This window comes from Myxine glutinosa, chromosome 13 (assembly GCF_964187855.1).
Source record: "Myxine glutinosa chromosome 13, kmMyxGlut1.1, whole genome shotgun sequence".
Classification (NCBI taxonomy): Eukaryota; Metazoa; Chordata; class Myxini; order Myxiniformes; family Myxinidae; genus Myxine; species Myxine glutinosa.
Window position 1 is genome coordinate 90,501,842 of NC_136273.1, and position 18,467 is coordinate 90,520,308.

The 18,467-nt window shown below is 46.3% G+C and overlaps 1 protein-coding gene across 1 annotated transcript in view; it reads right to left on the minus strand.

Moving 5' to 3' along the window:
• Positions 1-13,494: 13,494 nt before the first annotated feature.
• The window catches only part of LOC137438403 (tribbles homolog 3-like), a 7,158-nt gene continuing 2,185 nt past the window's right edge, over positions 13,495-18,467 (minus strand). The window contains exon 3 of the mRNA XM_068133521.2: positions 13,495-14,477. Within this exon, the coding sequence (XP_067989622.1) occupies positions 13,970-14,477 (508 nt within the window). The 3' untranslated portion in view covers positions 13,495-13,969. The remainder of the gene's footprint in view (positions 14,478-18,467) is intronic.

Here is an 18,467-nt window from a genome sequence, read left to right on the forward strand (position 1 = left end):
GTTAGGGCGACGGATAGCCGATGCGAGCGCTCGGTGCGAGGGGTGCTTTGTTGGGTGCGAGGCCCGGCGCGGGTCGATGCTGCGTCGCTTCTCTTCGAAGCGTCGTTGCCGATTCGGGCTTGGCCCCGCCCCGCATGGTCGAGTCCGGGCTTTATCGGGCGAGGCGACCGGTCCGGTTCGAGGGCGAGTGGGAGGAAGCGGAACGGTGCCCCCTCGTGGGGACGGGGTTCCGACCGGGGGAGATTGAGCCATCGGGCCCGGGACCGCAAGGTGCCGCGCCGAGATGGTGCGTGGAGCCTCGGTCCAACCAAACCACCTCCCTTGAACCGAAAGCCGGACGGATTCAACCTGCAGGCAACCAAACCACCCGAATTCATTGCTCGGCTTTACGAAGCCGAGTTTAATGATGTCATGACGCACCGAGGCTAGGATATAGCGGACTGTGATGATGGTGATCGTGATAGTGATAGTGATTTAAAACGAAATTTAGAAAAGTGAGTAGAATTGGCAGTAAATGGAAAATTTTTGAATTGGTTGGAATCTGGACGAACAAAATTGATAGTGAGAGACCCCCGATGTGGTGGGATGGCAAATCCACCATCCCTCACAGGTGGGGGCAAATGCGCAATAGTTTATGGGGTGGCTATGACAACCGAGCCAGGGAGGGCTTGGATAATTGTAGGGATCTAGCGAAGATGACATTAGGTAACGTTAAGTTTAGTTAGTGACTGATACCTGTAGTGGGGACGCAGGTAGATTAGTGTGGATGATAAATGACGTGGGAGCGCAATAGTTTAAAGGGACGACTGGGAAGCGCAAGTTTCAGAGGGGAGTAGTTAGCTGAGATGATGCCGTGTGTGTGAGGATTGAACAGGTGTGATTGAACAGGTGTGATTGCACAGGTGTGCAACTGAACAGGTGGATGGAGCAGTGTATGAGTGAGTGATAGTGATTGTGTATTGTGATGACCAAATGGTCCAGGAAGAAAGGAGGGTGCAGGTGGCACCAGGTGTGACGGCACAGGTGTGCAACAACAGGTGTATGTGGCTGTGTGGAATAAATGGTAGTGTGGAATATCTGGAGTATTGGAATGGATGGTCGTGGAGTGAGAATGGTGGAAATTGTGGAGTGGAGTGGATGGTGCGAAGGTGTGAATGGGGGAAGAGTGGACCCCCATCACGGATACCCGGGGCGGGTAGTGTAAGTGTTAGGTAGAGGGTACAGGTAAATTGTGGTTGGATATTGGCATCTGTGGTGTGGGTGACAGAATGGTATTTGGATGGGTGCATTAGTGTTGTGGAAATGGCTGGGCGTGTAGCCTGTTAGTGTGTGTAGTTGGTTTGGGCACTCCACCACTGTAAGGATGTCGGCCAGGTGAGGCCGCAGGTGGGCTCTGGGAGCCGGTAGTAGTTGTTGTGGATGGGGCCCGAGGATCCGGAGGACGGACCCGGGTAGCCCAGTGCCAGAGGGCACCGAGTGGGGTGCCAGAGCCAGGAGGGGCCTACCCCAGTTAGATAGGTTAGGGTGAGGAGCTAGGTAAGCTCGGGTGGCAACTACAGTGGTGGAGGTGTGCAGGTGGGTAGACCTGTTGGGAGAGCTAGACGTCGCAGCCCAGAAATTGTGCGAGAGCACCGGGAGATGAATCGGGGGAGTGAGACCCCAAATTGAGAAGCACCACAGTTTGGTCAATGGGAATTGGTTTTTAGAACCCATAGTGTAAGTAGGCCAATGGATTGGCAGGGAGAGACCCCGGGTAGTGTAAAGTGTGTTAAAGTCATTTAGAAAATAGTTAGGATGAAGGATCTCCTCGCACCATCTGCATCCACTCACCTGAGGTGACAGGTACTCCACACCATGCCATGTTTTGATTATTTTTTATGATGCAAATGTTTGGATTGTGAGACGCATCATGACGTGGGTGTGACATTGTGCGTAATTCCATCTCTCCCTCCTTATGAGGATTGATGATGAATTGGTGATGGCAAATTTTGAAGTAGAGGGATTGTGGTGACGAATTTGGTATAGGGGAAATATGGGGAAGACGTGACAGTAGTGACGAATTGGTAATGTGTAGATTTTGTACATATGGGGTAAGGGCAAGGGCAAGGGTAGGGTAGGTGACAGGGGGGTGACGTACGGTAGGGACGAGCTTTCTCACTTCGCCCTCCGTACGCATTTCGCCTTGCATTGCCTTATTGACGTGTACCCTTGTGACCTTACCCCTCGCTCAATTGTCTTTCTTTTGTCTCCCACATGACCTGTGCGCCATTGGGTGCCGAGGGGAGCGTGCGTGAGGTGGCCATTGTGCGCCCGAGATTCCCAGAACCAGCATGCATTGCGTTGATGTACCACTTTATGGACCGCTGTTCTGCGGCCAAGTACCACTTGATGGACCCCAGGTTCTGGGGCAGGGCACCTCTGTTGGAGACCGGCCATAGTGGCCAGGGAATCTTGCTTGCGGACCTCGGTAAGGTGGCACCTATGCCAAACAGGTGGACCACCCTTAGTTGGCCCCTGAGGCGCTAAATAAAAATGGACACAAGTTGTGCTTTTTATTATGTCCAAATAGGCCGCATGAAGCCAGAAGACGTCGGGAAGAACATCGGCCCAGCAGAGAAAGAGAAGACCACCACCAGTTGTTTTGTTGTGTTTATTAAGAACCATGGTGACTGCGCACCGAGTGGTGCTTTGTGGTGCTTGTGGTGTTTTTGGTGCTTTTGGGTGCTTTGGTGGTATTGGTACTGGTGCATCGATGCAATGCGTGCTGTCTCCTCCCTCCCAACAGGAATTTCTTTTTCTTGTTCCCTAAAAAGAAAAAAAAAACACAGGTCCTGGGTTGCGTTGTAAATAAGAAATCACGTCATTGTAAATAATGCTCCCCACCGTAAATGTATAGTTTGAGAATAATTCCGTAATTCGGTTAGCTGTGAGCTTGAGTCTGTTAGACAGGGTGCAATGCAATAGGGGGACATACTTATTTGTGTTTTAAAATTGTCACACTCAGGGTCAGGTTAATTGTAGAGGGAATTACACCTACGTGTCACACTAAGTTAAAGTTTAGTAGGCCCGAGAACGGCCCTGAAGAAAGGAGGGTGCAGTGTAACGATTTTGAGAAGTGTGTAACGAATTTGAGAAGTGTAACGGTTTTTGAGAAGTGTAACAATTTTGGAGGAAGTGTAACGAATGTGGAAACGTTACAATGTGGACGTTACAAAAGTATGGTAACATCCTCGTAATGTAAATAATGGTCGCAGCCGTCGTCCAGGTTAATTCCATGAAACTTACACGCAGGTCACGATATATCTTTTAAATAGTGTATTTCCTTATTCCATGTAGGCTAAATATGTGTTTCCCACTAGATTGACTTTGCATTGTATCAAACAAAATAAGCGTAGGCCCTTCCAATTTCCCCAAACATCTCCGCTCTCCAAAGTTCCTTTCAAAAGGGGAGTTGTTTTCAATCCCGCAGGCCGCCATTGCCCATGTGCTTTGAGCCGGAGAAGAAAGGCGTGTCTCCACCTCGTCATAAGAGGGAAGGAGTGAACCAGCCCTAACAGCCAATCAGCACCGCGGTGAGCGACCCGGTAGGCGTGCCCTCGGAGCCGGCGGCTTGATTTCGCCCGAGGTGATAAAAGCGACTGTAAGGGACTGCTTTAAGAGATGACCTGGGAGATGAGCAAAGAGGCGGCACCAAGAGGAGCGGTGAGATGCGAAACGCTCCAAGCCAAAGAGGAGAGGTACTCGGCAAGGAAACCAGCTTTGGAGAGACGCGCTGAAAGGAGGGAGATGGCTCCACCACAAGAAGAGGAGCAGGTGTGCCGAACCAGCGCGTGACGTCTACCGCAGCGGATACGCGACGGAGGGTTTTCCCGCCAAAACCGCGAGGAATTGCGAGCTGCTGCCTCCCGACTTTGCCTCCCTCTCAAGCAATCCACCTCAAGCCCTACCTACCTGCATTATCCCCTGTGTAAGTGTGAACGTCCTGTCCTGCTCGTTGTCTTGGGGTTAAGTAAAAATGAATAGTGTAAGTTAACGATTCGCTGGGTTACTGCTTCTTCCATCCATTGCTGTGTGTGTATAATAAATCTGTTCTTCCTCCGTATTCTTCTTCTTCTTCTTTTTCATTCTCTTTCGGTCGCTTTAGAGGTTTCCCGATTGAATATCTGTGGGGCGATCTGGTCAACGTCGGGTGGAATCGGGTTCTAATCGGGGAGTAACTGTTCGGACGCGGTTAAATACACCACCGCTCGGTCAATATAACATCTAAAGCCGCGTCTGTAACAATATATATATATATATATATATATATATATATATATATATATATATATATATATATATATATAGTGAGTATAAATGTCAAATATAGTTAATTAGGTAGAGTTAGCATTCAAATTGTAGAATTTGTAGCAAATGTATTTCACACTTCTATTTTAGTTTTCTGTCTTGCAGGTAATCCATGGAACAACTAACAACAGAGGAGCGAATCTCATTGTCGAGAATAATGTAGACACTGAAATCAGTGATCGGAGTACATCGTGCGTGCAGAAGACAATTCCCTGCACGTACAGCTTGCTTGTCCATGTGGTGGCTCAATAATCACCTTACTGGCAGATTAATTTCCCACCGATGTGGATTTCCTTGGCCTCCAAGATATCTTGACCTCTCACCTTTAGATTTTCTTTTTTTTCTGTGCAGATTTGTTAAATACATTTTTTCAAAGAGAACCCAATGAACAAACATTCCTGAAGCCAAAGATGTTATAACGAGGCTGGTCCAGAGTCTCGTGACTGGATCTCCAGAGTCTCTCGTGAAACACTTCAATCTGTGGTCAGAAACTATTCCATACATATCTGTAAGTGTGTGGAACCTCGAGGTGGACATTTCAAACATTTGTTATTGTCAAACAAAACGTTATAAGTTCCTTTATGTATCATATAAATTATATGGTCTTCCAATAAAAAATAGCAGATTTAATAAGCAATTATAATCGCGAATAAGAAAAAAAAATAAGAATAAGAACACCCTGCACGGTCGACCCAGGCAGATTATAATCTTCGCTCGGATTTGGGTCAGGAGGCCGGACAGGGAGTGTGTGCCTCCCGCAGAAAATGGTCGGCACGTTTAGCCTCGAACGAAACACTTATTTTGAGTGATTTGGTGCTGTGAGGCTTGGGAGGGAAACGCCAGGAATAATTATATCTTGCCTAGAAATGATAAGCCCCTCCGGACTTGAAAAGTGAGACGTACTACATCTGCTGCTGAAGATAATAGCACACTGTATGTTTGTGCAATTGCATTATTCGCACAAGTTGAGTCTGTTCTGTTGTTTGGGGCACAATGAGTGTTGCATGAGTCTCACTTTATGTTGTAAACGAGCAGGGACCCGAGGAAATTACATGTAATGTTTAAAATGTGACCACGATCTCAACCCCCCTCCCCACACAACCCCAATCCTCAATTTCCCCTTCCAAGTCCTCAACCCCCATCCCGACACAACCACCAGTCCTCAACCCCCATCCGGACACAACCCCAGTCCTCAATTCCCCCTCCCAAGACCTCAACTTCCATCCCCACACAATCCTCATCCCTCAATTTCCCCCCAGTCCTCAATTCCCCCTCCTAAGACCTCAACTCTCTCCCCCCCCCCTAACCACAAGTCCTCAACTCTCCTGTCCCCCCAACCCCAAATCCGTCCTCCCGCCCCCCCCCCCACCACAAATCCTCAACTCGCCCCCCTCCTCTCCACCACAAGTCCTCGACCCCCTCCTCCTCAATAGCCTCATAAGCTTTCCTCCAAACTGTCTGTCCCCTATCCCCAACCCTGTGTCCTCCTGTCCCCCTTTCTTCCGCTGTTTTTCTGTATTTGTGTGTATGTGTATGTCCATATGTCCGTATGTATGTATGTATGTATGTATGTATGTCCCTCACAAACGTACACCAATCAGAGCTGAGGATCTGGTCACATGACAGCGGTGATGTGATTACGTCTGAGGTCATTACGGCATACGACAGCTGACTCCACACACCGCCATTTTGATTTATATGCCGTTCAAGCCGAACATATTGTCGAACATGTCATATATCACAATCACCATGCTCTACCTTTCCGTTTTTCATTCAGTGGGAAACACAAACAAAACGATTGTTAAAATGACCATCAAATATCGAAAGCATCGGCATTACGGCTCTTCCAACAATACGGTACGTATAGGCCTTAGGCTTTATACCGTCATGCCTCACCTTCAGGCCGCTTCGGACAAATTAGCCCAGATTTCATAATACAGTAGTATTGTTTTCCTAATTATAAAAATTAATTTAATAATAATAATAGCTAATAAGATAGTAAATATAATCGTGACACTGCAATCTCTTTGTCATGGCTGCAAAGTTACTGGATTGAGGCGGTGTATGGTTGGTTCATTGTTGAGTCGAAACAATCATAGAGAATAAACCATTGTCTCAATGCAATCTCTTCACTTCCTGCTCCTGGTGACAGACACCTTAGAGACTTAAAAGTACTTCAACAAAATTATTGAATATGTACATTATTTGCTACCTGCTGGCATGTCCACCCAGGTCATACTATCAACGAAAGTATCAAACAATCCCGGCTACGCCGCTGTGAGACCATAGGGCTTGTTTTAGGGTGATGGAAAAGTGTCACCGAGCGTTACAGGTGGAAGGGGATCAGGCAGGGGTTTCGCTAGAAGCCTTGGGGGAACGTTTTTGACCAAAGGCCTTGAGTTTGGTGAGTAATTTGTAATTTTGTTCAGGGTCCAGGTGGTAGCTCACCTATTCTGCGCAAAAGACTCCTCGGGGATCTTCAACGTCCACCTATTAATCCTGGAATAGAGGATGGGACACAGAGTTTAACATCCATCCGCTTGTGACGTCACACTTTGCGATGCATTAATGCACCTGTCGAACAGAATTCCTATACATTTGCGTTGAATGGCAAACTCTTTACTTTCCGCAGGTGTCCCAGACTTTTCCAACCGGGAGGAGCGATTCGTGCCGCCCCGTGCGTACCTGGCCAGCAATTTCCCCGGAAAGCGCAAAGATAGATGGACCTGTCCTTGTTCATGGTAATCCATCGCATCACGTGGACTTTTAACACCGACAGGTAATCCCTCCTGAGGAAGCGCAACGCGCGACAGGCGACAAACCGCAAGTTGCGCAATTCCGCGCCAACCCCCCGGTGACCTTTCTTCTGCAGTCAGCACAGGTATGCGTATGCCACCAGGTGCGTCGGTTCCTTATTATTTAGCGGTTCCTTATTATTTAGCGGTTCCTTATGGAATTTCTGTTCCGCTTGTGCTAAACTTGTACCTGTTTACTCTTACATTGTTCCACGCAAATTGGGAAATGTTTGGAGAAACAAAAGAACACCTTTGGCAGACTCATTGGAAATGGTGAGGCTGCCAGGATGCCTTGGAGGCGACATGCATTCACCTCCAAGCTGGGTATCCTGGGTTCGAATCCCGACCAAGCTACAAACTGTCATCCTGGTGTTTCACAGGTAGGGTGATTCATCAAGGTGTGCATGGATGCTAAACTGGGAGCCCTGTCTGCCGGAATGAGTTGGTGTATTTTAAAGACTCCACGGTGTCCTTCGCGAAGAGTAAGTGAGCTATCGCCGGTATCCTGACAAGTTATAAATACCTGCTCTCACCTGAAGGAGGCACCGCATCAGTGGGACAGCCCCGCCCTCGGCCAATGATGCTACCACGCAGCCTTGAGCTACATACGAAAGAAGATTGCAAATTGTCTGAGCATTTAGTGCAAGAAGGTCCAAAGAAAAGGGATTTCATTATTTCATTTTTTATAGCGAGTGCGAGGCACACCTGTTCCTGAAATTTAAATTATACAGTCGGGATGAGTAGAGGCAGAAAACGTGGAATGCTCTACATTCCTCGGGTGACTTCCCTTGTCATGCACTGTCATGGCAATGTGTCGTGCATGGTATACTGGGTTAGAGGTGCATGGTATACTGGGTTAGAGGTGCAAGGTATACTGGGTTAGAGGTGCATGGTATACTGGGTTAGAGGTGCATGGTATACTGGGTTAGAGGTGCATGGTATACTGGGTTAGAGGTGCATGGTATACTGAGTTAGAGGTGCATGGTATACTGGGTTAGAGGTGCATGGTATACTGGGTTAGAGGTGCATGGTATACTGGGTTAGAGGTGCATGGTATACTGGGTTGGAGGTGCATGGTATACTGGGTTAGAGGTGCATGGTATACTGGGTTAGAGGTGCATGGTATACTGGGTTAGAGGTGCATGATATACTGGGTTAGAGGTGCATGGTATACTGGGTTAGAGGTGCATGGTATACTGGGTTAGAGGTGCATGGTATACTGGGTTAGAGGTGCATGGTATACTGGGTTAGAGGTGCATGGTACACTGGGTTAGAGGTGCATGATATACTGGGTTAGAGGTGCATGGTATACTGGGTTAGAGGTGCATGGTATACTGGGCTAGAGGTGCATGGTATACTGGGTTAGAGGTGCAAGGTATACTGGGTTAGAGGTGCATGATATACTGGGTTAGAGGTGCATGGTATACTGGGTTAGAGGTGCATGGTATACTGGGTTAGAGGTGCATGGTATACTGGGTTAGAGGTGCATGGTATACTGGGTTAGAGGTGCATGGTATACTGGGTTAGAGGTGCATGGTATACTGGGTTAGAGGTGCATGGTATACTGGGTTAGAGGTGCAACGTATACTGGGTTAGAGGTGCGTGTGCAGACTCAGCAGAAGGTGCATGGTATACTGGGTTAGAGGTGCATGCTACAGACTCAGCAGTAGGTGCATGGTATACTGGGTTAGAGGTGTGTGTACAGACTCAGCAGAAGGTGCAAGGTATACTGGGTTAGATGTGCGTGTACAAACTCAGCATTAGGTGCATGGCATACTGGGTTTGAGGTGCGTGTACAGACTCAGCAGTAGGTGCATGGATTAAAGGTGCAAGGTGCTGACCCAGTAGTTCGTCTCGGTGTACATATAGTACTTACTGGGCCAGTAGCTTGTCATGTTGGTACGGTGGTTTGTGTTGGCCCATCGGGGTACTAGCCTACTGCTACGATGTGCAAACTCAGTGGTGCTTGGTCTTCAGCCGAACCTGTTGGGAAGCAAAACTGCACAAAGACAAAATCCATACAAAACAGCTGGGCTATTCCCACTTTTGTAAGAATTTGGGAATTAAGATGTGGGGATCCCCTCAACTACCTAGAAGACACTTACAACGAGCAATACCAGACTCGGTAGAATAATCTGCTTTGAGTATGGGAGGTTAGTAGTTTGAACCCGACCCCAAATAAGTCATACTAAAGACTTTTTAAAATGTGCTATACGTGCTGCTTCCTTGCTTGAGGCTCAGGATGTAAAAAGGATAGAGCATGGACAAACAACCATAAGTTGGCAGCCATTGCTGTAGGCTTGAATGCCCTCCTCCTGCGATGAGGTTGCTTATCTTACATTATTCTCAAAATCATAATTACGGCCTCCTTTTAAATCGTCATTATTTCAGAAACTTAACTGTTCGATACTTTTTTGTGCAGAAAATCCATGCTTTGGAGTATAAATTTGGAGTATAACTAAAGAAACAAAGACGTCGTGCAAAGTCTTGTCATACTTGCAAAAAATCAGCGTCATCCTTGCAAAATCCACCACCTCCCCCTCCCCCCAAAAATTGCCATGGATACATCAAATTGCCCATTTCATTAACATTTAAATTGACGATCTTAATCAAAGCTCGGTTCATTCGGATAAAGATTGATTATTTTTCAGATTAAAATTGATGATTTTAGAAGTTGACCTTGAGTTGACCTTTGACCTTTTGACCCCAAATATAGTTGCTTTCCCAAAGAGCAAATTCAGAGCCTCGATCTTGTATCCCAAAAAAAATTCAGTGAGGCACTATGCAATTGCTGTTTAATTTTCAAGTTAATAGGATGAAAATGGACAATTATTGGGATGAAAATTGATGATTTTAGAAGTTGACCTTGAGTTGACCTTTGACCTTTTGACCCCAAATATAGTTGCTTTCCCAAACTCAGTGAGGCAATATGCAATTGCTGTTTAATTTTCAAGTTAATAGGATGAAAATGGAAAATTATTGGGATGAAAATTGATGATTTTAGAAGTTGACCTTGAGTTGACCTTTGACCTTTTGACCCCAAATATAGTTGGTTTGCCAATTCAGAGGCACTATGCAATTGGTGTTTAATTTTCAAATTAATAGGATGAGAATTGACAATTTTTCAGACAAAAATTGATGATTTTAGAAGTTTGACCTTGAATTGACCTTTGACCTTTTGACCCCAAATATAGTTGCTTTCCCAAACTCAGTGAGGCAATATGCAATTGCTGTTTAATTTTCAAGTTAATAGGATGAAAATGGACAATTATTGGGATGAAAATTGATGATTTTAGAAGTTTGACCTTGAGTTGACCTTTGACCTTTTGACCCCAAATATAGTTGCTTTCCCAAACTCAGTGAGGCACTATGCAATTGCTGTTTAATTTTCAAGTTAATAGGATGAAAATGGACAATTATTGGGATGAAAATTGATGATTTTAGAAGTTTGACCTTGAGTTGACCTTTTGACCCCAAATAAAGTTGCTTTCCCAAACTCAGTGAGGCACTATGCAATTGCTGTTTAATTTTCAGGTTAATAGGATGAAAATGGACAATTATTCAGATGAAAATTGATGATTTTAGAAGTTTGACCTTGAGTTGACCTTTGACCTTTTGACCCCAAATATCGTTGCTTTCCCAAACTCAGTGAGGCAATATGCAATTGCTGTTTAATTTTCAAGTTAATAGGATGAAAATGGACAATTATTGGGATGAAAATTGATGATTTTAGAAGTTTGACCTTGAGTTGACCTTTTGACCTCAAAAATAGTTGGTTTCCCAATTCAGTGGCTAAACAAATGCTGTTCAACTTTCCAGTCAATCGGATGAAAAATGATGATTTTAGAAATTTAACCTCTAAAGATGAAGTTTGACCTCAAAATCAATAGGCTTCTCAGTTGTGACTACCTGTACAGCTGGGTAAAGTTTCACGAAGATCGGTTTAGAATTGTGACCTATAGGTAAGTGACAAACAGAAAGACAGAATAACAAAGTCAACAGACCAATATAATTGAAAAATCTTCCATTTTGCAAGTAACAAATGAATCGTGAGAGTTAATAAACCTCTTTGGCAAATTCTCAATGAAAACGTTTTTATTGAAATCACTTTGAAAATTTTTTTTTTTTTACTAGTATTGTATATACTGGCATGGTGTATCGTAAGTGTTCAAATCCAGTAAAAAATATCTCCAGCAAGATAAACTAGGTTTCAAGAAAACAAAAAAACAGTTAGAGTTATTTCAGACTAACCGTATTGTATTGAGATGTTACAAGTTTCTTTCAAACTTCTCACAATGCCATACAGTACTTCTTTATCCTTATGAAAGTGTGCAATTACAAATGGAACGGCCATGTTCGAACTTGCCTTCTCTTTTTCTGTTTTAAACGTCGTGATAAATTACATCTAAATAATGCAAAATGCGAAACAAATGTCTACTTTTCAGTTTGTGGCTTCTTAGAGCGATATAGGTGCAGATGTGAGTTTTAGGTTAAAATCTAAATGGCATCCTCATTTAATAAAGGACGACTTCATAATACACGACACTACTTACTACTAGTTTAATGGCCCCAATTATTTCCAACTTGTGGGGTTGACTCGGGAACGTATTTGGCCCAAGTCTTTCACGAGCCTGTTGGCCAGGCCTGACGTGCGACTGTAACCGTAAGGAATTTGTAATTTGCTCAGGGTGCCGGCGATAACTCACCTACTCTGCACGAAATATCTTTAACGTCCACCAAGGACCGGTGCTTGCGAATGGGTCCGCCGGCTTAACGTCATCCCGATGGAAATGAAGCTCAGATTGAACATTTTGCAATAATGTGCAACGTTTTTTTTAAGGAAGTCGAGCAGATGTGGCTCCAAACTTTTCAGAAAACGAAGCCATCCATCAGCAGCTTCTTTTTCTTTCTTTCTTTCTCTCACTCTCTCTCTCTCTCTCTCTCTCTCTCTCTCTCTCTCCCTCTCCCTCTCCCTCTCTCTCTCTCGCCCTCGCCCCCTCTCTCTCTCTCTCTCCCTCTCCCCCTCTCTCTCTCTCTCTCTCTCTCTCCCTCTCCCTCTCTCTCGCCCTCGCCCCCCCTCTCTCTCTCTCTCTCTCTCTCTCTCCCTCTCCCTCTCCCTCTCTCTCTCTCTCTCTCTCTCTCTCGCCCTCTCTCTCCCTCTCCCTCTCTCTCCCTCTCTCTCCCTCTCTCTCTCTCTCCCTCTCCCTCTCTCTCCCTCTCCCTCTCCCTCTCCCTCTCTCTCTCGCTCCCTCTCCCTCTCTCTCTCTCTCTCGCCCTCGCTCTCGCCCCCTCTCTCTCTCTCTCTCTCTCTCGCCCTCTCCCTCTCCCTCTCTCTCCCTCTCCCTCTCTCTCCCTCTCGCCCTCGCTCTCGCCCCCTCTCTCTCTCTCTCTCTCTCTCTCTCCCTCTCCCTCTCTCTCTCTCTCCCTCTCCCTCTCCCTCTCCCTCTCCCTCTCTCTCCCTCTCGCCCTCGCTCTCGCCCCCTCTCTCTCTCTCTCTCGCTCTCTCTGCACCCCCGCATGCGAATTTGCACAATGGAGATCCGTTGTGTCTATAACATTGGGATTAGACCACACCGAGAAACCCCAATATTACCAAGTGACCGATTCATTCTCGCCTTGCGGTTCAAGTGAACCTTCGGAAGGAAACGTGGAGCCTTTGGAATTGAACAAACCAGCCATTCTTCCTCTGGCGTAACGAAAAGTGAAAAGGGCAACTTTCTGCGCAAGACACACACATAATATGAAGATCGTTGCGGAATTTTCTTCCTCTTTCAAAATACTGTACAAACTGAATGACGGGTTCCTGCAACTGATACAGGAAACATGACATAAAAAATTACATCTGTTTCCAAATTACAAACATGGTAAAGATGGTCGAATGCGTTAACACGAAGGGCAATTCGTCCTTCGCTTTGCCCTCGTCTCAGTTCTGGGAAACATTCTTATTAAATAGTTATCTGTGTTTCTCCCTTTTGTTGCTGAAGCTGTCAAAAAGAAATCGCCATGAACCGATAAGGGGTTGGTAACATTGAATTCAATTACATTATTTTGATTTGATGCAGCAGACTCGAGACTCAAGACTAGACTCTTTGATGTAGAATCTCCTCAATCCCATCCTCCCTCCAGGTCTTTAAAACACCTGTTCACCACCATCTCTTATCTTCCCCCATCCAAAACCTTGATCTTTTCTACCCCCGTTAATTCACCCCAGATCCACTTTTTCGAAATACCGACTTCTTTCCTGGAAGTCCTAGCTGTGTCCATGTGTTTTATACCTCTCCCACCTCCCCCCCCCCCCCCCGCATTCCTATGCCTCCTCTCCCCAAGCCCTCTCCCTCCCACAGATCTCCCGATGTACCTGTTATCTGCTGTTGTACTTGTGTGCCTCCCTCTCCCTCCCCATCTTGTCTGATGTGCATCATCTTGTGCATCTTGTCTTCCATCTTGTCTCCCGCTCCCTTTATTGTATGTTTTGTGTGTCCGTTTGTTCTTTTTGTGATTGATGTTAGCTCTTACACGAGACTCGATCTTGTATACAAAAAACAAAAGGAGACTTTACATGGCGGTGGTGCCGTCGAAGCAGTTTTTTTGGCAAGTGCAGCAGTTTTTTTTGACTAGGTGGTTTGCCATTGCCTTCGCAGCATCGTTTCTACATGCTCTATCCTTGTGCTGAGCATCAAGCAAGGAAGCAGCACTAACCATTTTTTAAAAGTCTTTGGTGTTGCTAACTCAGCCGGGGTTTGAAGCACCGACCTCCCCGACTCAGAGCGGACGCTCTAACCATCACCCACCGAGTCTGATACAAGTACACCATATTGTGCAGGATGTTAATAGCAGGAAACAACTTCCATGGGATATTCTTCTTCCATGTCGGGCACAAGTTGGTCACCTTGATCGGTCACCATGTCTATGGATTTAACATCTGGCGACGCCGACTCTCGGGCGTCAGCAGCGGTCAGCCATGGATGTCCGAGTACCTCGTGCGCAGTGAGGCGCTCTCCCGGCTCCTGGCAGAGAAGGCAGCGCAGCAGGCACCGGGCATCGTGGGACAGCCAGGCCGGTAGCGCGTAACGGCCGCTGCGGATTTTGTGGAAAAGCGTCGCGGGTGTTGGGTGCTGGAAGGGGTAGCGTCCCGTGAGTAGGGCGTACAGCATCACCCCGAGGCTCCACATGTCCGCTCGCCGGCCCGAGTAGTGCGCGAAGCCCGGGTGGCCGGACACCGACGAAAGCAGCTCGGGACTGACGTAGGCAGGGCAGGCATGTCGACTGGACAGGGAATCGTCTGTTCCCCGCAGGACGTAAGCGTCTTCGAGGCTTCCCAGAAGCAACTTTGTCCTGGAATGAGACAGAGAGACAGAGAGCATGGGTAGAGGAGGGCTTCCATTATTCGTCTGTTTGGAAAAGAGCTGCACGTCTTTGTATCACACACTCACACCATGAATACAAGTCCGGATAATAGAATTGGTCATTCACATTCTGAGAATATACACGATGCCAAAGAGAAGATCATAAAATGACCCATTGGAGTGATGAGAATGCATCTCAAATGAAAGGGAGCTTTCATGGAAGATTATGAATGAAAACCTTGGGAATGAATCGTACAGTTTCACATTTCAAGGAAAATCAAGTTTACTATTCCTTGGATATTGTGCATGATGAGGTCACAATTTGCCTTTCTCAAGATTAACACCATGGTAATATCTGTGTGTGTGTGTGTGTGTGTGTGTGTGTGTGTGTGTGTGTGTGTGTGTGTGTGTGTGTGTGTGTGTGTGTGTGTGTTGTTCCTCCTCCTAAAAGAAGAGGGTTTCAATAATTGTGATATCACAATAATTATTGAAACCCTGAGGCCTCTGTCATCAGAGTTTCAACAATAAAACATATTGAATCCATATATTCATGGATGGATTCTTAATCTTTTGAGCCCCTGTCGTGCCGTTAAATAACAGCAGGTGGATTGACTCAGCCCATCATCCTTCCGAGGTCGGCAAAATGAGCACCAGCTTACTGGAAACGGGGCACCGCATCAGCGGCACAGCCGCGCTCCCATCAATGATGCAACCAGCCGCCACAAGCTGCATACGAACTGATGACTGATGAGGTGTGTGTGTGTGTGTGTGTGTGTGTGTGTGTGTGTGTGTGTGTGTGAGGTTGGTGTTGTCTACCCTTGTTAGCCAGACACAAGTCTATCTTCTGATGCCATTGAAGACCATCATCCACAGAAGACTTTGGCCAGAGGTAAGAATTCAGAATTTGGCTGGGGTTTCCTCTTTTTGGGCCGGGGTCTCACAATGGTTTCCTCTTTTTGGGCCGGGGTCTCACAATGGTTTCCTCTTTTTGGGTCGGGGTCTCACAATGGTTTCCTCTTTTTGAAAGGCACCATGGGTTCTTTAACTTCCACAAATCAGTGATAAGGAAGTAACCAAGGTAATCCTGATCATGTAAATAGTCATCATTTTCCCAAGAATGTTTGGTCCATTCCATAGTTCATCATTCTATTTAAGGGCACTTAACCACTTTATATTGATGAAGCTAACTTCGAGGGTCTTTCACTCACTCACCGCAGGCAGGTTGGTGGTCTTTCCGTCTTCTACCGACTCCTCTCCGGCCTTGCTCCCCCAGCTCTCTCTGTGCTTTGTCCCCCAAATACTCCGACAGGTCGCACAAGATCTGCCTGCAACCCTCTTATGGTTAAACTGCCAAAATCAAGACTCTCTGCTCACCTTCACTCCTTCACTCCTCTTTTCTCCCGCCTCTGGAACAAACTCCCTCACTCTCTTCAATCCGACTCCTCCCTCCAGGTCTTTAAAACAGCTGTTCACCACCATCTCTTATCTTCCCCCATCCAAAACTTTGATCTTTTCTACCCCCGTTAATTCACCCCAGATCCACCTTTCTGAAATACTGACTTCTTTCCTGGAAGTTCTAGCTGTGTCCATGTATCTCCCACCCCCAACCCCCTTCCCAAGCCTCCTCCCCCCAAGCCCTCTCCCTCCCACAGATCTCCCGATGTCCCTGCTCTCAAATGTTGTACTTGTGTGATTCCCCCTCTCTCCCCATCTTGTCTCCGCTCCCTTTATTTGTCTTATGTGTCCGTTTGTTTTTTTGGTCCCCCGTCGCACCGCGGAGCGAAAGGGGGACTATGGTTTTCCCGTCCGTGTGTGCGTGCGTCCGTGCGTGTGTGCGTCCGTGCGGGCATGCGTAAGCGAAGGACCGAATTCTAATTTGGTGTGTGGGTGCAACCCACGTCAAAATCCAAGATGGCCGCCGCCATGTATGTCTGACGCCATGTATGTCAAAGTACGAACTACTAACTTCTAATCTGGCGTGTGGGTGTATCTACACCGAAGGAAGAACGCTATTGAAAATTGGGTCGCCACGTCAAAATCCAAGATGGCCACCGCCATGTATGTCTGAACCTTGTGAGCGAAATATCTTGAAAAATAAACGAACTACTAACTTCTAATCTGGTGTGTGGGTGTATCTAGGCATAAGGAAGAACGCTATTGAAAATTGGGTCGCCACGTCAAAATCCAAGATGGCCGCCTTGCGTCTTCCACTTTGTCAACTCACCACTTCACCGACGGGGGACCGAGGCGTAACGCTTGTTGTCATTAATGTTAGCTCTTACACGAGCCTCGATGTTGTATACAAAAAAAAAAAAATGTTTCCAGCTTACAGATAATGTATATATATATATATGGTGTATCCGAAATGTTAAGGTGAAAATTCTCATAAAATAGGCAACCTTCCATCATGATGATGTGATTCAAAGGGCTGCCGGGATACATACCCAAGATTCTAGATTACCCTGGGTTTGCTATGAACTGTCGTCCTGATGTTTCACATGCAGTGCGATTCCTCAATGTGAGCACCACCCCACGGATGGACGGTAAACTGGGCGTCCCGTCTTCCAGCATTAGTTGGTGGAGTTGAGGATTTCACGGTGGCCTTCGCAAAGAGTCCTGAACGGATTCCCAATTCCTGGTCTAACCTACAGGTGGAACTGCATTTGCAGCAGTCAGCCCTCCCCCCCCCCCCAAGGAATTGATCCTACTCATAGCGCCATGTGCTGGATGCCAAAGAAGAAGAAGATGTGATGGAAAAAGAATCCTTTGGAGTTATAGACTCCAGAAGGAATTTTATGTAAAATAATTTGTTTACGACATTCACCGAACATCAACGTGATGTCCCTGTTCCACACAAAGCTGTACAATGGAAATGACATGTCATTGCCTTCTGCTATACTAATCCAATCCACTGATCCTTAGTGATAGCAGACATGGGCAACACCGTGGGAGGTTATCATGTCCTGCTCGATTTAAAGCCCGAGCGAGCTGTGATGCGTGGTCAGTGCATCGCATGGTCAACTATTACTGAATACATTTGTATGGAGGAAATGGATTTTGGGCTCTGCTCCTTCCCCACAGGATAGGTCCATGCATGCCTGGTAAGGGTTTCATGTTCTGTTCCACTCTTGTACATCCGTTTTGGAGATATTTTACACATGTCTGCCGTTGTCTGCATTTTTTTTTCCGTTTTTTTCTGCCTTGTTTTTTCTGTCTGACCCGTTTCATTATTTTCGCACTGTGCACACACCTTGTTGTAAATGCAAAGCCACGCACAAGGAAACCCGCAAAGCTTCCTTTTCTCCACATTTTTTCTGCCCCTACGTATATCACATGTGGGACATGGATGGTAGACATGAGACAGACATGAGAGAGTCCTGTGCCACCGATTCAAACCCTGGATCTCAGTTTCTTGGACTATGTGCGCGGATGGGGATGCTAAACTGGCCAGCACAAACATAATTATGCATACATGTGCTGCCACGTTATACTTTGCAGAGATGTGAAACAGACAGCTTCTGTATACGAGTGCGGAGAGTAATGAAATACGACACGTGAACTTGGTGTCAAGGTAAACTCATTCAATTTCATTCCCCGTTTCCTTCCGTGCATGGCTCTCCCTTCACCTGCCTATCTTGAAGTTCCATGAAATCACCATCGTTGTAGATCCAACATGGCGGCTCTAGCAATGCATTCTGGGAGTATTGCAGTGGTCATCAAGTGATGACTTGATTTGTTCAAAGTGTGCGCACTTGACCTGGTCTTACCCTTAAATATTGACAGTGAAGGTGATTTTGAATGTTTGTAACTTTTGCCAACCGACTGCGCTATTTTACAAAAACTACTCCCTTTGTGTAGTGCCCGGTGTACACGCCATATGCGTTATACGATCTAAAAAAGATCATTAACTTGGAAAAAAAAATGTGGGTAATAGGAAATTTGTAGGTCGAGGAGGATAAAATCTCGCGTCGTTCCCCCA